At 46.9% G+C, this 24,111-nt stretch overlaps 1 protein-coding gene across 1 annotated transcript in view; it reads left to right on the top strand.

Annotated features, from left to right (window-relative positions):
• Window positions 1–2,130: 2,130 nt before the first annotated feature.
• cacna1ab (calcium channel, voltage-dependent, P/Q type, alpha 1A subunit, b) overlaps window positions 2,131–24,111 on the top strand; it is a 73,702-nt gene continuing 51,721 nt past the window's right edge. Inside the window, exons 1-4 of the mRNA XM_052084607.1 lie at window positions 2,131–2,412; window positions 8,169–8,462; window positions 18,280–18,385; window positions 18,456–18,595. Of these exons, the coding sequence (XP_051940567.1) occupies window positions 2,135–2,412; window positions 8,169–8,462; window positions 18,280–18,385; window positions 18,456–18,595 (818 nt within the window). The 5' untranslated portion in view covers window positions 2,131–2,134. The remainder of the gene's footprint in view (window positions 2,413–8,168; window positions 8,463–18,279; window positions 18,386–18,455; window positions 18,596–24,111) is intronic.

Raw genomic sequence — 24,111 nt, 5'->3', positions numbered from 1 at the left:
GAGTTGACTATTTTGGGAGTCAAAAGTCCCAAAGACCCGATCTGAGGGACAAGTCCGGATGATCCCGATCTTTCCATGTCTGCCGTCCGCCCCCTCTCCATAAATCCACATCATTGTTCGGTTTTGAGACAGTCCAGCGACAGCGAGGCCGCTGTCAGAGAAAGCCGACAGAGAGCAGACGTCACCAAATGACAGAGTCCAGACGCAAACGCTGACAGTGAAGACGTGGACAACTGCGTACATTTGGAGATTGTGCTTGGTTTTCCCCGTTTGAAGACGAAAGCCTCATGAGAAACTTCAAAGCCAACTTCCAAAGTCCTCAACCCTGATTTGAGACTCAAGACCTCGCCATGTGAATCCCTCAACCTTTGAAACCCAGCCAAATACTGAAACCCTCAACTTGTCTCCAAACCCGACTTCCAAGACTTCACTCCTGTTTAGCAATTCTCTAACCCCTCATTTGAAACTAAAGCAAATCGTGGGTGTCAACTTACATGATGCTTGCTAAAATCTGGACCAAAATGCCAAATTGTCGTGTGTAATAAATGATGTTGAGATTTTGCAATTCTGCAAAATATATTTGCGACCCCATTTACACTCACTTGAACAATAATTCAACAAACAACAAACAAATCTCGGGTCGCTGTACATACGGTGAGTACCGACAGGCCCTTTATTTGTCCGATAAGTTCCCCCCCCCCCAAAAAAAAACAGCACCGTTGTTGTTCTCATGGCTGAGAGCAGCTTGTAAATTTTAGGAAAAGCTTTCCATTTCTATTTATTGCAATGTACAATAAACGATATGTACATGTAAATTAAAAAAAAACAGATATGTACAATCACAGACGGGACCAGTGACTCATTTCCGCCATTTTTCATGAGGCGATTTTCGGGTAATCACACAAGGTCTGTCTTGCACTCTTTGATGATAAAAAAATGCTTCGGCTTCTTTAAAATGTGTTTTTCCACATCGAGTATCAAGTGGAATCTCTTCTGTTGGTGTTGATGATTTTCGTGCATGAGTGATACAGTGAAACTCCTCTGCAACGAAAATACCCCTAATGTGAAAAGGTTTTCATGCATGATAGCCATTCCCACTTTTCTGCCCCCCCCCCTCCCCCACCCTACGACGAAAAAAGCCCCCTCTTCCGTTTCACGAAATCTTTTTCTCTGCTCTTGCCTCGGACGACATTCACTACACCGAGAACAAGCCTTCGGCAAAAGTCTAATCCAACAGCGACCTCTACTGCTATCTAAGGAAAACGGCAACAGTAAACACCACGCTGGTTTACACATGCGCAGTAGTCCAGGAAGTATTAGTTTCAGACGCAGCAAGCGTTACTTAAGTTGCTAAACTGGCTACAGAACGGACCTTTGGATGTCAAGCAGCTAAGACGAGAAGAGTTCTGGCCCTTGAAGAGAGGGTAAAAGTGATCAAAATGAAAGACGGAGGAAGCAAAATAAAATACATTATCCAAGAAATTGATGTAAGTCAAAGTGAATGCTGATCGTAAATTTCTTTCTTTTTCACGAATGGATAGAAAATTCGAATTTTGCTTCACAACATAAACTAATGTAACTGGTTTATGGGTGTTTCTTTTTTCAGTTTTGTGGCATTATTTATTACACGCGGGGGAAGATGCTGATGTTAAAACACCTGAACCCAGGTCCCTGAGAGACAGTCTCAGCAATATTACAGCACTCATTGAAGATGCTGAAGGCTGAGGAAACAGGGAATGGAAGTGTTCGGAAGCCAAAGAGTATGAATTACTTTTAAAAACCAACAGACAAAGTGGAATGATTAATATAAAACAATTATGTTGCCTAATTTCGGTCCACCGGGATAAACCGTCTGTTTTCCGGGTTTGGTCACGTGACATTCGCCATGCGAGCTCGGGGGCAGGTGCTTGAAGTTGGTTTCAGTGGCCAGCAGAGGGCGGTATGGCCTGAGGGAGACGGGCTAGTCCGCTCACTTCTTCAGCCGCGAGTGCGATATATCGTAGTTCACTGAGTGGGGAAACCGAACAAATGTCTTGACTTCCCCTTTTGACACCATGATCGTTGCCTTTTTTATTTGTCCAAAACCGTAGCCCGAATACCAAACCTTCACCCTTTCCCCCTTCTGTACAGCTCCATGTGGCCCCGCGGCCACCAGAACCTTGGTGGCTCAGCCGCGGGGCCGCGCCGCCCGCCGCCCCCCATCAGCGGCAGCAGCGTGGCGCCCAACCCCACATACTTCCACGCCCTGTACGACGTGGCAGCCGACCGCTACGGGGGGGCGCCCTTGTTCGGCGACACCTCCGTCCCGCCGGTGCGCAGGAGGGGGGCGTTGGTGGTCCATCGTGACGTCATATTGGCCCACCAGGAGCACAAGAGGCTCAACACGCCTAAGGCCAGGAGGAAGCAGTGGGAGTGAGTACCACTCTTGGATTATTATTATTATTATTATTTTTGTAACATCTGTGATTAACTAATTCAATGCAATGCAATTTTATTGGTGATTCGATTGTGATTTAAAAAAATATCTTTCATTTGAAAGATGTGTAACTGTCATTGGTCGCATCGAGGGGTGGGTTGTGGTGATGCAGTTTTGCCCGCGGCCGCCAGATGTCGCGCGACTCACAGTAACGAACGAGGCCGTACGTCACGTGCCGATGCCACGACGAGATGAGGATTGGCAATCAACCCGACAAAATAAACGTTTTCAGTGCATCGCCTGAAGATTGAGTGCGATTAGGCGATCAAACGAAATGAAATGAGACATTTGGCCGCGTCACTTGACAGCACATTCGTTTTATTTCCTCCTCAGCTTGAGGGGGGAGGCACTTCAATCTTGCTGCTTGTTGTTGCTGACGCGTGGCGTTGTGTCGATGCCGTTGCGTTGTGTTCCCGTATCACAATCAGCTAATAGTCTGGGTGCAGCGACAGCGCCTTTTGCGGAATTCCAACGACAATCCGAGCAATTAGTTAATTCCTCCGCCGACGTCAGCAGTCCTCGTAAATTGTCGGGAAGTCTCGACTTTCCCAGCCGCATTGAAGGCAACGGGATCATAAACCACCAAAGTTGTGTTTTGAAGGTGATCGATGAAGACGCTGCTTATTTGTGATTCGGATGAAGTCCCTCAGAGTCACCCCGCTTTCTGATTGGCAGTCAGCTGTCCACGAATGCCCTCCCCTCTAATTTATTTTTTTCAAAATGAAGCTTGTAACTATTCTATCTTTAGTGTTTTATTCACATCCATTTATTAATATTTTTTCAAGCAAAATGGGATCCTGTAGCTCAACAAACTTGGTGTGATAAGAGAAAAAAAAATAGAGGTCAGTTTTGGATTCCGCAACCAAAAATGAGGTAAAAACGGACCTAACTCGCCAAAAAACGTTCACCTCCTGTTTCACCCCCCCACTCCCCCCCTCCCCATCTCATTCACATCAGTTAAGGTGAGCACACTTCACCTCTTCCTCCTTTTCCATCCTCCATAAAGCAGCTTATTAAATCATACAGCAGCGTGAGAAGCACCCCCCCCCCCCTCAGAAAAAAAAAATTGAAGAGCAATCGTCCAATTACCGGTAACTTGTACGCTTCGTCAGCTGGCAAACTTTGCCTGCCCCTCACACACACACACACACACACACACGTCAGCTTTTTTTTTCGACAGCCGAGTCGGCGATTTGCCAACAAGACTCGATCGTTTTCCTCCGTTGTTTTCCCAGTTCTTTGACTGGTTGCCAGGATACGACTTTTGTCAATCATCAGATCTCTTTTTTTTTCTTACTTCCTGTTGGATCCCAAGACCCCCCAACAAAGCTTGTTGTCGCTTTCAGATTCCGCAAAGTATATTTTGGAGCAACGCCCTTTTAGCCAATCAGAAGCCAGAAGAAAGTCACATGTGGGAAAAGGCACATCAGCAACACTGAAAATGTTCATTTGGCGACATTTTCACAGAAAAACACGTCGGCGACAGATCACAGTAGCAGCTGTTTGCTGAAACTGAGCCATGATTGGTTGTTACCCTGAGCAACTGTGATGTCATTTTCAGCCGACAGCAAGTTTCAAAATGGCCACCAAAGCCGGCGCGTTTTAACCGCTTTCCCCGTATTCCACAAACGCAAAATGAATCGCATTGTTTCGACGAGTAGGACTCAACGGCGTCTAAAATTTGAAAGACAAATTTTGCCTTGACTTTCCATTTTAGTAACATTCAAGCACCAAAAAAAATGCGCCGACGTAGCTCATGTGTGTGTGTGTGTCTGCTGTGTGAAATCAGAGTGTGTGAATGGAGCAGAAAGGTTTCGGTATGGAGGGGGCGGTCTCAAGCAGGGAGGTACTAGGACTTCCAGCAGGGGGTTTCCTGTGTGCCGACACGCGTACACTCACATAGATTAAAAAAAAAAAAAAACATCGTCAGCTTTAAACGTCGTCAATAAGTCACGCGTCACGTCGGCCATGCCAGCGCCAAGCAGTGGGCTCTCCGTGGCACGCACCTTCCCCTCGCTCTTCCTCCCCCCCCCCTTCCTCGTTATTCCCGACAGCGCGCCGCGCTTCCGGTAGCGGCGATGGGCAAGGGGCTTTTATCGCGCCTGCAGCCCTTTTTACGGGAATCAAATGACGCACACAGCTCGCGCGCAACGCCATCACCACTTGCAAAACACCGACCGGTGCTCGAGCGGGTTAGCGATGACGGCTCGTCGGTCTGATTTGTAAATCATATACCAGAAAAAAAATGGAATTATGCTCTGATTTGGCTGAGTTTCTTTTGTGGAGTTTGTGTGGCTTTTGTCCGGGTGCTCCGGGTGCAGACAGAGCGCGCAACGCCATCACCACTTGCAAAACACCGACCGGTGCTCGAGCGGGTTAGCGCTGACGGCTCGTCGGTCTGATTTGTAAATCATATACCAGAAAAAAAATGGAATTATGCTCTGATTTGACTGAGTTTCTTTTGTGGAGTTTGCGTGGCTTTTGTCCGGGTGCGCCGGTTTTCTCTCGCCTTCCAAAAAGGTTGTTTTTTGGGGGTTTTTTTTGCATTTTTTTTTCGTACACGTTTCTTTCCATTTTACGATTGTGTGTATCACCCTTGATGTTACTTCTTCACCCCCCCCCCCCCCCCAAAAAAAATCCTTTACTCTACCATGAGTACTGAATACTTCATCTAGATTTGAAGTTAAACCAAATGGCAGCGAGAATAGAGGAAAAAAAAATCTGTAGGATCCATACTAACTACTGTATGGCAACATGAAAATGGTTCAAGCTAGCAAGGTTTTGCGTCGGCGCTTCATTTCAACAGGAGCAGGGGAAACTCCCTCTGGCCAGGAAGTTTCTGTTGACTTTTAAAACAATTTTTTTATAAATTCTAAATTGCCTCCTGAGGGACAGAGCGGCCGAGTCCACCTGAGAAAGATGCAAGTTCATTTGCCAAGCTAACGCTAACCGCTAACCTTTCTTAGCTGTTGACAGATGGCAAGAGGCCGCTTGAAAGGCCTTGGAAAGATGTCAGTGCGTTTTGAAAATATGCCGAAAACACTGTCGTCCACCTCTATTTTCATTTTTTTTTCAATTTTTGATTCAGGAGAAAAGCGTCCGAGCGAGAGATTGCACTTTTGTGTGGGTGCAGGCGACAGCTTGCTGGCAAGCGGCTCTTTGGGAAGCTTCAAACAGCAGTCAAATGTGCAGCCAGACCGGCAGAAGGCTCGGCGGAGTTGAAGGGAGAGGAAGATGGAGGAGAAAAAAAAATCATAACAATAACAGCAAAAAGTTCAAAAATATCCTCAAAATAAATGCAGGTCCGCTAAAAGACAAACAAAACGCGCCCAAACTAGCCTGCTGCCAATCGCTCTCACCAACGAACTGCAACATTAGAGCTCACTGAGGCATATTTGATAAAAAGAAAGAAAATACATCGAAAAATTTTTAAATGAAAATATTGGCTAGTATGTGTATGTAGCTTTCATTAAAAAAATTTTTTAATCGATTAAAACTGTTAATAAAAATAGGGTGATGTCAGAAGCATTTAAAACCTTGTACACATGTTCCTACATTGTAAATATGGTTAAATTTATTTTAAAAAATATATAAAGTTGGTATAACATTCCTTTATTTTTTTTCACATTTTCAATCAAGACATGTTTTTAAAATTTAAAACAGCACGATGGCGCGAATATCAAAATTAACATGTTTGAATGATTTTACAATTAAAAAAAAAAGAAACACAAATCAAAAACTGGTCTAACATTCCTTTATTGTTTTTTAAAAATTCCTTTCAGTGCGGGTTGATTATTGTCTCTATATTCACATCTTAAACATTTTAAAATATATTTTCTTGAAAACCCATTGGGTGATATCCAGCATCGTGCAAAAATGACCCACATAAAAAAAAACATTTTATGAATAAAATGAATTTTATGAATTTTTATGAATATTTTATGAATATTTTATGAATAAAATGTTTTTTTTTAAATAAATGAAAATAAACATGGACGCTCGTAAAATCTAAATAAATATCCGAACAACAGACTGCAAAACGCCGCAAAAGAGGCATTAAATGTGATGTAATTAATTAATCGCAATTAATGCATTAATTTGGCACCTCAAATATATATTAAAAAAATCTGTTGAAATTATTTATGTATTTATTTTATTTTGTATTATCGTAATTTTACTCCGCCAAATACCAGCGCTGGCCTCAAATCAAATCTTTTTCAGTCAGGTCCTCGTTTTTACGTGGATCAGATGTGTGGAATTTTCGGTTTTACCACTTCCAAAACATATTGAGACCATTTTTTTTTTTTAGACTTTCAAACATACAAAAACAAAAATTGAATTACGTCGTGGGCACTTTTCCAGTTTTGTATTTTGTATCCCGGTCGCCTCTGATAATGAACTTTTTTTTGTAACTTTTTGACCTGGAAATCCCAATGTATTTATTTATTTAATGTCAGGAGAGGGGAGGTGGGGGGCGATGGGGGCGCTCAGGGGAGGTGCGCGCGTGCTTGCGCACTGCCAGGTTTGTCCGCCGATCCGCGAGGCGCTCTCTCTCTGCTTTCGTCAGATCGGATGCAAAGTGCGCGCAGCGCCAACACCACGGCCCCCCCCCCCCCCGAGCGCACCAGCAGCGGCAGGAGAGGAAGAAACAGATTGAAAAGCAGGATTGAGAGGAGAGGGGTGGGAGTGGTGGTGGTGGGGGGGGGCAAAGAGAGAGAGAGAGAGACGTTGTGGTCTGAAAAGCGATGCCGCTGGGCGGGGGCCGCTTCCTCCGCGCACCTTTTGGCGGCAGATGATGATGATGATGATGATGATGAAGACGAGGGCTTCAACGCTCCCTTTTCCCCGTTGAGGACGATGTCCTCTTGCGCTCGGTCTGCGGCCAGGATTCCCCTTCCTCTCCGCATTTTGGATTATCGATGATTGTGGAGAAGCAGCTTCTTTTTTCACGAGGAGGTGGAGGAAGAAGAAGAAGAAGAGGTGAGGAGATTTAAGCGCCCCGAGCAATCACGCCCAAAAGCTACGACCGACGCCTTGGTGGTGGTGGTGGGGAGGAGGAGGAGGAGGAGGAAGAAGAAGCGGAGGAGGAGGTGGAAAGAGAGAGTTGGGGGGGGGCGGGCGGAGGGAGGGGGGGTGCCGCACCGTCCATCATCAAACATCAACAAATGTCAGCTGGATTTTGGGGAAGCCCCCCCAGCTGGCGCGGCGCGGCAACATTGCGGATATTCGCCAGGCGGACCGTCAATCAATTATTAAAACTCTCTTCAGATTATTATTATTTTTTTTTTGCCGATTTGTGTTTTTTTTTGGGGGGGGGGTTCCTCCTCCTGCCACGGAGAAGCGAGAGAACGAAAGAAAAGAGGGGTGGTGGTGGCGGATGGGGCTTCACTGGACCGACGGGGGGGAAGCCAACTGCGGATGCTCTCAGGATGCGGTAGGCTGCTGAGAGGAGGAGGAGGAAGGCGAGGGGGGGGGGGTGTGGGGGGGCAGCGACGCAGTCTCCAGCACAAACGGAGTTTATTTGTCATGTTTTTTTTTTTTTTTTGAGTAGATTACATAAACGCCCTCCCCCGCCCACCTCCACGGAGGTGTCTCCCCGCCACTGAAGGAGAGCCTCTCCAGCAAAGGAGGAGGCACGTGGAGGCGTCCCTCTCGGCTCCCTTCTCTAACCTCTGCCGTTCGCTGTGTGCAGAATGGCGCGCTTCGGGGACGAGCTCCCCAACAGGTACGGAGGAGGACAGGGGGGGCAAGGAGGAGGAGGCGGCGGCGGCGGGCAAGGAGGCGCCGGCCGAGGGGGCAGCCGCCAAGGGGGCGCCCCCGGGGCGCAGCGGATCTACAAGCAGTCCATGGCTCAGAGGGCCCGAACCATGGCCCTGTACAACCCCATCCCCGTGCGGCAGAGCTGCCTGACCGTCAACCGCTCGCTCTTCATCTTCAGCGAGGACAACCTGGTGAGGAAGTACGCCAAAAAGATCACCGAGTGGCCATATCCTTGCAAAGTCGCTTTCGCGCGGGTGTGCCGGCCACGGTTGCCGTGACGCCGGGGGGCTTGTTCAAGCTAGCGCTCTGGCGTTTTTTTTTGTGTTTTTTGCTCGGCGCCTTGTACAACTTGTTCAAAGTTGGAGTTCTTCCTCGCCAACGGAGGTAGGGAAAGTTTCGGGGGCATTTTAAGACCCACAAAAAAAATTAATTAAGTGATTAATTAATCATTAATTAAGTGATTAATTAAGTGAAAATGTGTTGCCTGTGACGATATAGAAGGAGAGACTCTCTTCATCTGGCGGATAAAAAAACTTTTTCTGGTTTTTGGCGTTTTGTTAATACTCCGCAGGAGAAATCGGTTTACCCCCCACACCCCAAAAATGATTTCTCACGGAATGGCAGTTTAAAAAATTTTTTTTTAAAGGAAACATGATGAAATTTTAAGGGTTTTTTTTGTTTTTTTTTTTAAGGAAACATGATGAAATTGTAAGAATTTTTTTTAATTAATGGAAACATGATGAAATTGTAAGATTTTTTTTTGCGTGCTTTTTTTGTCAAATAATCTAAAAGACCGAGGAAGGGCGGTAATTTATTTACACAGCTGCAGCTACGACAGATGCGGTGAGCTATGCTGACTCACTGCCCGGCTCGAGTTAAACGTGATTCACGTCCACTCCACAAACTGTCATCATTTAACCGCCATCACTTTTCACAGTAACGAGACACTATTTTTTAATTTTAATTTTATTTTTTTTAAACTAACGTCCGTGACGTATACGCTACTCGCGTGTGAGGCAGGCGGAATTTTTTTTTTTTCTATTCCGGGGCTAAATTGGAGCTTGAGCAATTAATCAAGGGGCTGATCAAGTCATTTTGAATTATAAGCTAATAAGGATAAGCGCTACAGCAACTCGTCCCCGTGTAGCACCACCCCCCAGTGTCAGCTGCCAAAACTTGTCCCATCTGTCCCACTTGTCCCCATTGGCATGACAAGCTGAGATATGCCCCCCCCTGACCCCCCCCCCCGCCCCTTATTGTGGTCTTCAACTCAAAAGCTGTGCTGACCTCAAATCCAAAGTGATGCGACGCTGCCTTCCCTTCCCGCTTGGGGCAATTTTGCAAGCGCGCAAATGGGCCGGTTGGGCCCTGATAATGAGTGCGCTCATTCCACGCCAACATTTGTCAACGTTGCACGGGGACGTCCCTTATTGTGATCTCGATTCCTATTTTTACAACGTCACACGAGAAAGTACAAATCTCTGTTTTAATATTTTGTGATTCGAGGTAAAAAGCCAATGCAAAGAAAAAGTGAAGTGAACTTGCTACAGATGTACAGCAATGCCCCCCCCCCCGACTCACTCCCCCAAAATAAATAAATAACTCAATAAATATATAAATAAAACATTTAAAGCAAATGAAACGTCGCCAGTGCGTCAGCCTCCTAGAAATATTCAACACCTCGCCCCATGATACGTTCCCTCATCGTTCTCTTCAACTCAAAAGCTGTGCTGATCGCAAAATTCAAACGTTTGCGACGCTGCCACGCAATGGAGATTACGGAGTTAATAATCTAATCAAATTCCCCGAGCGGTATTTCCTCATTTAGTGGCCTACCTTTGAATTGACCTTAATTGACCCTTAAAATGAAACACCCTCCTCAAAATATCCGCCACCGCTAACCGGAATGGCGGTGCAGGGTGTCTTATTTCGCATGTTGTATCTAATCGTGTGTTTAGCATCTAGCATGTTAGCGTTACTTGAGGCACGATGCAACTTTTTCAATGCGTTTAGCTCAGACCGGCAAGCGAATCGAACGCGCGCGTGCGGGCGTCGGCACTATTCCGAGCTAGCGGCAAAGCTTGAGTGCTGAGGTCAGCACTGTACCGGGCTTAAGGAAGGCTGAGAGGGAAGAAATGAGTGCATGTGCTCTCTAATTACTCGTGACCATATAAGGGAGTCCGCCGTGTGAGTCCTGCAGGAGGAAAAAAAAAAATAGGCTTAATTGTCAAGACAGGACAGGTCGGAACATTCTGTCGTCTCGGAAAAACAAAGTCTGAAATCTAATTAGTCGTGTGAAAGTTGATTTGTGCCCTGCGCCGGGTTCCAAATGCTGTCGAGTGGCGCGCACCTGAGAAATAGCACCATCTAGTTGGCCATCTGCTTGCGTGTGGATGCAAAATGGCTGCCGCATCCCGGCACTCCGGATCACAGATCCCTGCGGTGTATTGCAACAACCGATAATTGTTGCTCCTCAAGATGTAAACAAGAGATTAGCATTTAAGATTCCATGCTAAGCTAGATGCTAACTGCTCAAATGCAGTGTGTGTCTGTGTGTGTGTGTGTGTGTGTGCGTGTGCGCACGTTGGGTTGATAATACTTCAACATGCACACGTGCACATAGCATGTTAGCGGACAAAAAAAAAGGGGACATTTGGTGTGTTTACGGTCCAGTGTGCAATGTTTTGCCCCATCATGTCACCGTACACACACACACACACACACACACACACACACACACCGTGTGTGTACGTGCGTGTGGGTGTGTGTTGGAGAGCGACTTGATGGGTTTTGGTGACTTTATTTGGCACCGCTCGTTCATGCCAACCGTGTACGATCCTGTCACGATGACTCCCGTTGCCAATCGGATTGTTGTTGCTATGGCAACAACAATCTCCCCCCCCCTCCCCTTCTGCCGCGCCTGTTTGTGCGCACATGTCGCGTGTTTATTCAGATGATTTTATGTTGCTCAGGAGCGGTGTGTTCCACAGTCGGGTACTAACGAGTACCAAGAACGAATTGGGGGAGGAAAAAAAAAAAAAATCCCAAGCTGGTGCAAATTTGCCTTGATGTAGTTCCATTCCACTCCTTTAGGTGGCGGTAGCTGTTGTTTCTCACCTCTTTTTTTTTTTTTTACCCATTCGCTGCTGTTTATTTTTTTTTCTTGTCAACCTGCGCGAGTCACATGCGCTCTTGGTGAAATAAACGGCAAGTAACTTGCTATGATCATTTGAGGAACTTTTAGTGGCATTTCTAGAAGGTTTATAACGCAAACAGGTGTATGCGGTACGCAGCGGTAGCAACTTCAGTTTGTTGTACTCACGAGACCCCGCCCCTAAAAGGCACACATGCGACACAAGAATGAACGCGTTTTCAAAAACGTGCTCGTTCGGAGACCTTTTTTTGTCTCATTGTTGTGAGATTCGAGAGCAAATTGAGTTCCAAGTCTCGGTCAAGCTAACGTTGTATTTGCGCCATTTCACGCCATTGAGCATATATCGTTCATAAGTTGTCATTTTTACGCAAAGAATCCCGCCGGGGGGGAGGCTGCACCCATCCGTCCGACTGCTTCATCAGCTCCCGTGTCAATGGGACCAGACGGCGGATTGGCCCTGTCACTCGCTAGGGGAAAAAAAAAATGGGGGGGGGGGGGCGTGGGGGGGCCGAGGTCAGCAAGGCTGTCAATCACGACGGCGTCCCGGCGGGCAAAGACGCTGAGGAGGATGAAATGAAGACGAGGGGGGAGGAAGGGAGGAGATGGATAAGTGACACTTTAATTAGGTAAAGGCTCGCCCGGGCTTTCAGGAGCGACTTTTATGGCGCGATGGGGTCGCAGCGTCAATACGCTTTGACACGCTTTGACTTAAACACCGAGCAGCTGCCTGCCCGCGCTGGCTTACGGGCGCTTTTTATTCGCGGCCGGCCTGCGCTGTCGCCGCTTGTCCTTTTCGATGGCCCGTCGATGTTGAAGCATCTTGAACGGGAAACAAGTCCAAAGTCCAAAGTCCGTCAGGTTTCAACCGCCCTGCCGAGCCAGGGAACGGATCCAAAGTTATCATTTTAGAAATCATGGCGTTCACGCACCGGATAGATTATTTTATATATATTTTTTTTCTATCTCGGTTCAAACACGCGGCGTCAACCCGACAACATCAATAACAGCCCGGGGTCAGAGGTCAACTGTTTGAGGCAGCGAGGGCAAGGCGGCCGAGTAGGCCGAGGCTCCCTCAACTGTGCACTTGGAGTCAAATTCTCAGCTCGGGGGGGCTTGTTATTTTGCCGTCGCTGAGGGGAATGAGCAACTCGCACCGTTACCATGGCAATCGTATTGCCGTTCCCACTGCGGCTCGGTGAGTCCTTGCTCACTATTTGGCAAGTGAACAAAGACGCACTATTTGGCAAGTCTGAGTCTTGAGTCCGTTGATTCTGCCTAACTACTGGTTCAACGGAGTCCGTTCCAATTTTGGTTTGTTATTTGGCAAGTCAAAGCCTTTGCAAATGGTTGGGTTCGGTACCTCTAAAAAGGTTCAGAACCACTGATCTTTCGCTCAGTATTTTGCAATTCCAAGGCACTGTAACCCTCCGGTCAGTTAACTCCCTTCAGCATTGGTTCTTTGTGGCACGTTCCTGCCATGCAAGCCAGATGATTTTTAGCTCACTATTTGGCAAGAGTAAATGTACTGCGTGAAGCTTTTGGGTGGGTACAAGACCTTACTGGAGCCCTCGTTGAGACTGTTCAACTTTGGGCTAACTATTTTGCAAGTTCAAGCCATGATGACGCCAGGCTATGGACTCTTTTGAACATGGACTCACTATTTGACAAGTTCAAGGCCACTGCACTACTAGTCACTCGCATCTTAATACTTGGCTCACTATTTGGCAAGTTCAAGGCATGATCACGCCAGGCTATGGACTCTTTTGAACATGGACTCACTATTTGACAAGTTCAAGGCCACTGCACTACTAGTCACTCGCATCTTAATACTTGGCTCACTATTTGGCAAGTTCAAGGCATGATGACGCCAGCCTATGGACTCTTTTGAACATGGACTCACTATTTGACAAGTTCAAGGCCACTGCACAACTAGTCACTCGCATCTTAATACTTGGCTCACTATTTGGCAAGTTCAAGGCATGATGACGCCAGCCTATGGAGTCTTTTTAACATGGACTCACTATTTGGCAAGTTCAAGGCCACTGCACTAATAGTCACTCGCATTTTAATACTTGGCTCACTATTTGGCAAGTTCAAGCCATGATGACGCCAGGCTATGGACTCTTTTGAACATGGACTCACTATTTGACAAGTTCAAGGCCAGTGCACTAATAGGCACTCGCATCTTAATACTTGGCTCACTATTTGGCAAGTTCAAGCCAGTGCTGCAACTCTTGTCAATTAATTCTCGAAACATTGGCTCACTACTGAACAAATTCAAGGCCGCTGTAATAAGAGTCTGTCCTATTGAGGGGGACAAAAAAACTTTTTGGTTCATTATTTGGCACGTTAAAGCCACTGTAACACTGCTCGCTTTCCTCTGGTCAGCATTGGCTCACTTTTTGGCAAGTTGAAGCCACTCCTGCACAGCTGTCACTCTGTCATTTGCCGTCGACGAGCACGCCGTCTGGTCCAATACTCTGCAGCATTCATCAATCAAGTCTCTTGAACATTGCGTCTCACCATTTAGCAAATCCGAGTCTCAGCAAAACGAATCAATCAATTCTGTTCAATGTTTGGTTCACGATTTGGCAAATTCGCGCCAAATTATCAATCTACTCTGTTATGCTTTGTCTCACCATTTGGCAAGTTGTCAATCTAGGCCTACGAATCTTTGGCTCACAATTTGGCAAATCACACCCACATATACAAAACGAACTTTCATTTTCTGACCCTTTAGCATGCTAGCGTTAGCATTGTTTGTGAAAGAGACTTTGAAACATTGAGCTTGAAACTGCTGGGTAATTATGTGGGCGTGTGTGTGTGGGGGGGTCTTTGGGGGGCGTAGGCGGAGCCGCATAAGTAAAAATGTGTTAGGAGAAGGTGGGGGGGGAAAAAGTTAATCATTATGGTCTTTAATCCTCTGGACACACACATAGCGCGCTCACACCATTTAATTAAGAATTTGGGGTTGACGAGCTCAGCTTAATTATTTGAGGCTCACCTGGGAAGCAGAGAGATGACATTTAAAGTTTTTCAAATCCTCCCCTGAAGACGAAACCGGCGAGAACGTTTTTTTCTTTTTTTTTTTTTTCCTCCTTCCAAGGCTGATCCCGTGTAATGCGGATTTAACGTTAGCGCGCGGAATGACGGAGCCGATGTCAGCGACACAAAATGGATTAGAGATGAAAAGAAGAAGGACGGCAGAACTGAGAACGTTAAAGGCGTTAGCGTGACACTAAGAGCTTTAATGATTTAAGCTTGTTGGAATATTTTGTACGTTTGCACGGAATATAGGAAAGTTTGGTGTTCAAGCCATTCGTTCAATGGCTGGGGAAGTAAAACCCGTTTTGGCGAAAATCAATGTTGGAAAATGTTGCCGCTGAAGCTAGCTTGGCAACCTGACATTTGGCAAGAATGTCTAAAATGAGAAGACCCACAAAAACGTCTGAAGAACCGCAAAAAAAATAATAATTTGTGTCGATAAATTATTTCCAAAATGTTTGGATCCCACCTCCGAAAGATTTCTCAGTTGAGTTCATTTACGTTACGCGTCACGTTAACTGTAGCAAAGGTTTTGAAAAGACCACCAAAAACCTGGCATATGAACAGGGGTGTGCGGACTTTTTATATTCGCCGGAGCCGTTTCCGAAATAAATGAAAATTCACGTCTTGATTTCAGTGTGTCTGATGAGTTCAAATCAAACCGTTTCAAAGCGGCCTTCGCATCCATCCACTTTTCTGAAAGGGCGGAAAAAGTTAGCACACCCCTGCGTCTTCTACACCCTGCGCGTGCGTGCGAGCGAGCGCGAGAGAGTCCGATTCAAAATCAGATTCACCGCGTGATTCACCGGCCTGATGAGTCACCGCAGCAGCATTGTATGCATGCACATGCGGCGTGCGTGCGCGCGGGCGCTTTGTGACAAATGTTGAAGGGGCTGATGTGACGCTTGTCTTCGCTAGTCCTCATTTACGGAACGTTCATCGTGAATTGAAACAGACACGGGTACGCGTTGAAAGTCTTCTAGTGAGTATGACCAATGCCAACGCACTTCGGTGTGTGTGTGTGTGTGTGTGTGTGTGTGTTGACTAAGGGCGCCCTTCTGTGTCTAGAAATGTGTCTTTTTCATTCCATTGTCAAGCAGAAAGGGTGGTCCTCGCTTTGTAGGCCTTTTTACTTGGTCCTCGCTGTGCCACAAGTGCAGGAATGTGTGTGTGTGTGTGTGTGTGTGTGTGTGTGCGTGCGTGTCTGTGTGTCGTCTCGTCGGCCATCACGTGTGTTGACGGCTTTATGGTTGCTTTGCTAGCAGGATGCGGTTGGTTAGCACGTTAGCACGTAAAGTATTTTTATTTATTTGGTGCTTGTGTATGAGTGTGCAAAAAAAAAATTAAAATTCTTGAAAATCTTCACGTTCACATACACTGGAAGCAGTGCTCCCAAGAGATAAAATAAAAAATAAGGAGCGTTCACTGTCCGGAATGAAATCTGTAGGCCAGCGAGAAGGCCTTGCTAACCCTGGCGGTTGACCACGTTGCGGTCTTTGATCAATGTCATCAACATTCATTCATTCATTCATTCATTCATTCATTCATTCATTCATTTTCCGTACCGCTTGATCCTCACGAGGGTCGCGGGGGGTGCTGGAGCCTATCCCAGCCGTCTTCGGGCAGTAGGCGGGGGACACCCTGAATCGGTTGCCAGCCAATCGCAGGGCACACAGAAACAAACAACCATTCGCACTCACACTCACACCGCGGGACAATTTAGAGTGTTCAATCAGCCTGCCACGCATGTTTTTGGAATGTGGGAGGAAACCGGAGCACCCGGAGAAAACCCACGCAGGCCCGGGGAGAACATGCAAACTCCACACAGGGAGGCCGGAGCTGGAATCGAACCCGGTACCTCTGCACTGTGAAGCCCACGTGCTAACCACTGGACTACCGGGCCGCCTGTCATCAACATGTTCAACCAAAAATATGAACACGTGAACGAAGAAAGTAGCGCAGGGATGGGCGCAGCATTCGCGCAGACGCACCCGCGTTGCCTCCTGCTTTCAGCAGCTTGTTAGGCCAGCAGAGTGTCTCGTGAATAATAGATGCTCAAGCAGGCTAGCATGTAGCGCGCGCACGCACACACACGGATACCGGAGCGATTAAAAATCAAGACGCGCCGCATGGGAAGACCACCGCAAGGTTCTGAGCCGCCGCGTCGACTCTGTGTGGGGCTTGTTAGTATCTGGCCCGCTCACCTGTCTCATCGTCTCACATCAAAGATGCACCGAGGGCCATCCTCGGGCCGTCGGGTCGGTGTCAACTGTGCGTCTGGTATGCAGACGCGCGCACGCTAAGCTAACAGGATAATGGCCGACCAATTAGGCGCAGGCTTGATCCGTCTAGATGTAGCCAGTCGGCGGAGCCCCTCCGGCGGCCGTTACTCAGGCGCGGAGTCGCGCACATCGCAACAAAACACTTGGATGCCGCTTCTGTGCGGCTGTGGCGGTGCGGAAAAGAATTTTTCGGAAAATGCTGCAACCAAAGGCGGTTTCGCTTAGCGACAAAAATTTGTCACTTGTGAGCAGACCCGCAAAAGTGTTACAAGAAGTCATCGATCCATCCATTTTGCGATACGCTTTATCCTCACGAGGGTCGCGGGGGGGGTGCTGGAGACTATCCCAGCTATCTACGGGCAGTAGGTTGGGGACACCCTGAACCGGTTGCTAGCCAATCGCAGGGCACACAGAGATGGAAAACCATCCACGCTCACACTTAGACCTCGGGACAATTTGGAGCGTTCAATCAGCCTGCCGTGCTTATTTTTGGAATGCGGGAGGAAACCGGAATACCCGGAGAAAAGCCACGCAAGCACTGGAAGAACATGCAATCTCCACACAGGAAGGCCCGAGTCAGGATCGAACCCACAAGAAGTCGTTTTTAAGGTCAATTTGGTGAAATATGGAATTTGGTTCAGTCGTGTCCCCGAGAACGAGTGTTTTTGAGAAATTCAGATTGGCAGTTTCACTTGGTTGTAAGAAATTTGCTAGGCGTGCTTAACATGGAGGGTGGGGGGCAATTTGTGACAAATTTTTTGCTTCAAGTTTTTGTTGGATTGCTACCAAAAATTGAATGAATTCTTTTCGCTCCATTTCGTATACAGCGGCGGTTGTTTTAAAGTGCTTGAAAGTTTGAAAGTCAACAATGCGAAATCGGAAGGAAGTTGCAAGTTTTGCCGATGCCGATCGGCTGAGCACGCCAGCAATGTTTCATCCTGATGACTTGACTTGATATGCGAATTTGTTTTTTTGTTTTTTTTCCGTAAGTGCCCGTCAGAGTTTTGGAAAATAATTTGGCTCCCAAAGCTAGTTTCACTTGACAAAGTGAAATTTGGTGGGAACGACTGTCAGGTCGTGATCAACTCACTTATTTACAGTATGCAATTTATTTTTGCCGACTTTTTCAAATGATCTGTTGTATTGCTACCAAAATTGAACCACGTACATGAGCCAGATGGACGGCACAAAATTACAAGGAAGTTGAATTGACATTTTTTTTGTGTGTGTGGTGTGTCGGCAGAGGCTGGCCGTAAAGTTTCATGCTTGTCCAAATTCGTCTTGTCCAAATTTTTTAAAGACTCGGGCTGCACTGCCAAGTTTTCACTTCAGGTTTCATTTGTTTGACATGTGCGTCGTGAATAGACCCACAAAAAAAAAAACCCACGGCAGATAAAGCACCGAAAGTCCGGTTTTTGCTTTGAAGCTACAATCACTGGATCTTTTTTTTTGGGGGGGGGGGTTCTCTTCTTCATTTCATCACTTTCCTTTTTAATCCACGTGTATGAAATGCTAATGCTAGCCGCGCGAGTACGTTTATTTTTCGCCTTGACCCCGCCCACTCCTTTCGAATGGATGATCCTCACCACAATCATCGCAAACTGCATCGTGCTGGCGCTGGAGCAGCACCTGCCCGACGACGACAAGACGCCTCTGTCCGAGCGACTGGTAAGAGCGTCCGCGCGCGCTCCAGCGCCACCGTGTGGTTCGCCGGCTTCCTCACTTCCTGTTTCCGCAGGAGGACACGGAGCCCTACTTCATCGCCATCTTCTGCTTCGAGTCGGGCATCAAGATCCTGGCGCTGGGCTTCGCGCTGCACAAGGGCTCGTACCTGCGCAACGGCTGGAACGTCATGGACTTTGTGGTCGTGCTCACCGGGTGAGTTGGCGCCGTCGGCGGTGGGGGGGGGGCTGCGTGTGTGTGATTTCAAACTTGATTGCCTTCATTTTCCAAGAGCTAGGCAACCGTCTGCTTTGCAATCATATATTCTGTGTTCCCCCGCTAGTCTAAAAATTCTGATTACTGTTTATTTATTTAGTTTTTGGGGGGGGGGGGGTCGGCGGATGACAAGTCACTCCGCTATAAAATGCGAGTAGCGCTCAGACCGGCACCTAAACGCCCTAATCCTGAAACGCGTTGGCGGGTAGCGAACGAGTTCCGGTCACATGAAAAAGATGAAGGGTGGGGGGGTCAGGTGGGGGGGCTCTTGGTGAACATTTGTTCCAAAGAGAGCGAGCGGCAACGGAAAAGACTCCATCCCGCTCGGAGCCTCTGCTTAGTCTTCGGTACCCTCTAATAGCGTCTGGTCCACACACCAGAGACACACGGGGTAGGTAATGTGGGGGGGGGGGGGGGGGGGGCGAGGCCATCTCAAGATTTGAAAACAAATCGTAGGATCTTCAAAAGAAGTCTCAAATGATCCACTGAAGGGATGGCAGAGTAGGAATTACGTGCGCCCTCTTTGGAGTGCCAGTCAAGAGGTGAGCAGCGGCGTTATGGACCAACTGGAGATGCTTCATGGAGGATTGGCTGACTACAAAGTCAGCCACACCAAACAGTGTGTGTGTGTGTGTGTGTTTTCTGGTGTGATCTAAATATGGTGGCCCAGGAGAGAAGGGGGGAGGATGGTGGTGAGTGGGAGATGGTAACAAGATACCGTGTTTGTCAGGGGAGACACACACACACACACACACACACACACACACAGCAGCGGTCCTGCTTTGACATGGCGTGACACGCACCTCTAATGAGGACCCGGCGTACATGCACCCCCCCGCCCCCGCACGTGCACACGCCCCCTCAGCGGCGTGATCTGAACGCCGCCGCGGGGAGCATCCACCGGGGCCAAAGTGAAATGTCATCTCAGCAAGGGGGGGACATGGGGGTGATGGTTACGGCCAGGTCGTTATGGCAACGGCTCCGAAGGTAAAAAAAAGCCCCCCCACCCCTTCGGCGATGTCGAACAATAAATGGAAATCCGTGCCGGAATGCCAAGCGAAAAGTTCTTGTCGATTTGTTTGCAAATGAAAGAGTTTGTCGGAGGTGTTAGCAAAGTGGTTAGCGTAGCTTTTTTTTGTTTTTGTTTTGTTTTGTTTTTTGAGTATGCGATCAAATAGTTGAGTGATTATTTGTCCCCCCCCCCCCATGTGTGACGTCTCGTCAGTTTGTGTCAGCCTATCTCATTTCGGCTCGTATGCTAACGTAGTGCTTCATTGTGTTCACGTGTTGATGCTTGATGCTCCTTTCAAGTGTTTTGCCACCATGTTGTTGCACCTGTCCGCAATGAAACCCCCCCCCCCCCCCTTTTTGTCATCGTATTGTAAGAGTCGCACGAAGGCGACCGATCATTTATCGGAAGAGAGCTATGCTCTACTTTTGTTCTTTGGTGGTTGGTTCGGGCGGCTTTTTTTCGGTGGGCATTCGGCGAAAGCGCCGCGCTCAAAACACACATTTTGTGCTCAAAATTATTTCTGGTTAAAACTAGCTTGTACTCCACCCCCCCCCCCCCCGCCACCCCCCAAAAAAATCTCCAAAACCGGATGTGAACTAACTTAACCCTAAAATTGCTGTTTCATATCAAAAGCGCAAACTTTCTGTGTTGTTTCGGTTGGGCTTTTTTTTGGGGGGGGGGGCAAGTACTCATGATTGACAGGCCTACCAAAAGTTGCCAAGTGAAACTGGCTTTGCAGATTTTCATAAATGCACGCCCAGATGGCACCAACCAACCAACCCCCCCCCCCCCCCCCAAATGATTGTTTAAAACCACAGCGACTTGAGAAACCCAATCCCACAAAACCGGAATCAATTTCAAGATGGCCTTGGCAGCACCGCGACCAGGCCCGGACAAACAGTGTAAATAACAGCGAGAGGAAGGGGAGGCTGAGCGGGAGGGGGGAGGTGGGAGGAAGCTCTCTCTCTCTCTCTCTCTCTCCCCCCCCGGAGCGCCGCCGAACAGGACGGAAGGGAGGAGCAGACGAGGGAGAGTCATATATGCAGAGCATCTGAGGAAGGAGGCGGGGCAAAAATTGAGATGGAAGGAAAAGGGAGAAAGGGGGGCGGCGGAGGGTTGTGGTGGTGGGATGGGGGGGCGGGGGCATGTTGTTGCGTATACGCATTTCCGAAGCGAGTGCTGCAGTAACCTGCTTTTCCCTGCTCCTTGTGATCAATCACCCGGCAGCGAAGCCTGCCCGACACGCGCTGCTGTTATCTTCTGTGCTCTTCTTTCACAAACGCCAAGCGCCCGCGCACGCGCACACTTCAAAGGCGTCCCGCGCGTTTACTATGCATGGTGCATATGGACAATTTATGGACCTTCGGTCTTCATGTTTATTCAGAGACAATGTTTCAGTTCGGGGACGTTTTTATGTGTGTGTGTGTGTATTTGTCATGTTTTGCATGATTTGCGTCCCCCAATGAAAACTTTCCCCAATTGACTGGGGCACACTTCACCCAAAGAGGCGTCGCAGGGTAAACGTCGTCCTCAGGGTTTGGTCCGCCCCCCTCACTCGGACCCTTTTTTGCAGCGCAGTCATGCCAATTTGGAAATTCAACCCACTAAATGACTTCAGCTTAGCAAAAAAAAAAAATTTGGTCAGGATTTCTATCATGAGGAGCCCCCCAAAAAGTCTCAGGATGTGTAAAAAAAGATGCAGGACGTGGGGGGGGGGGCGTAATTTCAAGGTGATTTTCATTTGGCTTGGTAGTTTTAGGAAAATGCAGCCCCCTTAGCCAGGTTTAGTTAGCAACATGAAATTTGGTTGGCACCTTGATTACGAAAAGACCCACAAAAAAAAAGGCTCTGGAAGCCATCCCTCGAAAGATACCGAAAGTCAGCCACTTTGTTTCAAATCGGCCATCTTCATAGCTTTCGTCTGCTAACGACACTGAGCAAGCCCAAAATGAAAATGTGAATTAAAAAAAAAATTTTGGTTGCGAATTATGCCATGAATCAACTTTGCAAAATGATCTCAAAGAACAAACGCGGGGAAAAGGAAGTCTACAATTTGGATTTGAAGCAGTATTTTTGGTTCAATTTGGCTCTCGGATTTGGTGGCACTCTCTAAATTTTGGGGGGAAAATTCAAAAGTCACTTTCACTGATCAAGAATTTTGAATACACCCACAAAAACAGCCTGAAGAATCACACGCCATCTGCAGTTTTGGTTTCCATTTTTAGGGTCAGTTTGGTGACCGCTTACATTTGGATTGGCCGGTTGGATTGTCGGATTAAAATTCATCCCCAAAAACCAGTATCACATAGGCATGCCTATCAGGAGCACAGCCACCAAAAACTTTTCGGAAGCCACACAAATTTTCATTTGGAACTCATAAATTTCGTGATTTGGGTGAAAAAGGGGGGAGGTGGAATCTTTTCTCTGAATCCTATCAATTATATTCACGTTTTCTATTTTTATAGTTTGGATTCTGTCAACCTAAACTGCCTGAACTGGAACATCGTGACTGTTTTGCAAAAAAATAATAAACAAACAAACACACAAATAAATAAATACATTAAACATTAATTAATCAATTAACTAATTAATTACTTGATTAATTAATTTTTGGCCCTTTTTTTTTTTTTTTTTTTTTGGACGTTCATTAAAAAGCTCAACTACAAAATTCACTTGAACTCAACATATTTTGGCCAGACTATGACTAACTTTGCAATCATGCCGGATAATTTCGCGCACAACAAGTCCAAGATGTCCCCGTTAAATCAAACCACGTCCAAGGGGTTACCGTGGCTACAGTCGCCGGGACATGACGTCCGGCAAAATGAGGTCAGGGAGAACGAAAGCCAGCGAGAGAGAAAGAGAAAGAGAGAACCTGTCTGGAAATTGTCCCTTTGCCATCACTTCAATTAGCTTTATTGCTCTGCAGTCCTTGACGAGCGCGCGGCTTTCCGCTAGCCCCTCCCTCTCTGCCCTCCAACGCCATCAGCTAAAAGGTTGCGCCTGGCGCAAAAACTTGTACTACTTTTACCGGCGTGAAATTTGGTAGGCTGAGTTTTTCCGTTGGCCCCCTCAAAGCGAGAGTCTGTGCGCTTCCCGCCATGGGAGGGTTGAAGAACAATTTGTGACGAGACGGGACGGGAAAAGGGCGGGGGGGGGGGGGGGGGGGGGGGTTGATCATGCGCGCGTTAGCACTCGGCTGAGCTCAGCAATAATGTCCGAGTGAGAAAATGAAGAGGATGGAGAATGCGGTCGGGAGCGGCAGGCAGAGTGCTTCCGCTCCCGTGAAAGCTCGGGGAAGGGAAAGCCTGACACTCCCGAGCCCTGCGTGTGGACTCGCCCCCCCCCCCCCCATTACCCCCGTCCCATTCGGGCGGTGGACTCTCCCAAGCGGGAACGTGATCAGGGCGTAGCGCCTCGGGGGCTAGCTTGGACGCTAGTTTGTAGAGTGCCTGTGTGAGTAAATGCCAATGAATCTCTTGGGACTGGGTGAAGCAGCATGTGGTTCGCGGCCCGCACTTCATTTTCTCCCCCTTTGTTTCAAATAACTTGATTATTGTTTTTTTTTTTTCTACGTTTGTGGTCATCAGGCAGTTGCGTATTGAGCACAAGTGCTGCCATATTTGAGTTTTGCAACATTTTCTGGTTAGCGTGTGCGATTTTTTTTTTGTTTTTTATTTTGTTTGGTGTGTGTGTTGAAACTCAATTCTTACAATTTCCAAGGAAATTGTCATTTTTTTTTTCTACAAACCAGTTTGAAATTTTACTCGATTATATCATGTGAGAGGGCTATTTTATTATGATGATTTTCTGCAACAAATGCTTCTATTTTTTTTTGTTATTCCACGATCGTGATCTTTTAATACAGCTGACGCTTTGCCATTTTCGAAAAATTGGTTCACCACATCGACGTTTATTGGACATCTTCTTCTTCTCTTTGAATCATGAAAAAGATCAATTCAATAAAAAAAAACAATTCTTTTCGATTCCGTTCCACTTTTTAAAAAAAATATTTTTTTCTGATTTCTATTCCGAATGTGGCGACATATTCCTGGATTTCAAAAACAATAATAGCATAAAAGAGAAAGTAAATCAATAAATGTTACGGTCAAGGTCGTCTTTATTGTCAAATATGCTTTAAGATAAGATAAGATATCCTTTATTCGTCCCACACTGGGGAAATTTACAATTTTATGTATGACATGCAGCACAGATGAAATTACAAAATTAAATTAAATACACACATATCAAATACGTACTAATACAAAGTTAAATTACATAAAGAAGTGAATTATATTAATTGACAAGGGGAAAAAAAATAATAATAAATTGCCCTGCGACGAAAGAGGTTGCATCAGACATCGATTGCATCGATGCGTATCCTTTTGGCAGTTTTTTTTTTTTGGGAGGGTTTTTTTTGTGTGTGTGTGTGAAATAAGAAAAA

This window comes from Hippocampus zosterae, chromosome 13, assembly GCF_025434085.1.
Source record: "Hippocampus zosterae strain Florida chromosome 13, ASM2543408v3, whole genome shotgun sequence".
In the NCBI taxonomy this organism is placed as follows: Eukaryota; Metazoa; Chordata; class Actinopteri; order Syngnathiformes; family Syngnathidae; genus Hippocampus; species Hippocampus zosterae.
Note: the sequence above shows the minus strand (reverse complement) of the source record. Positions and strands in the feature narration are given on the sequence as shown.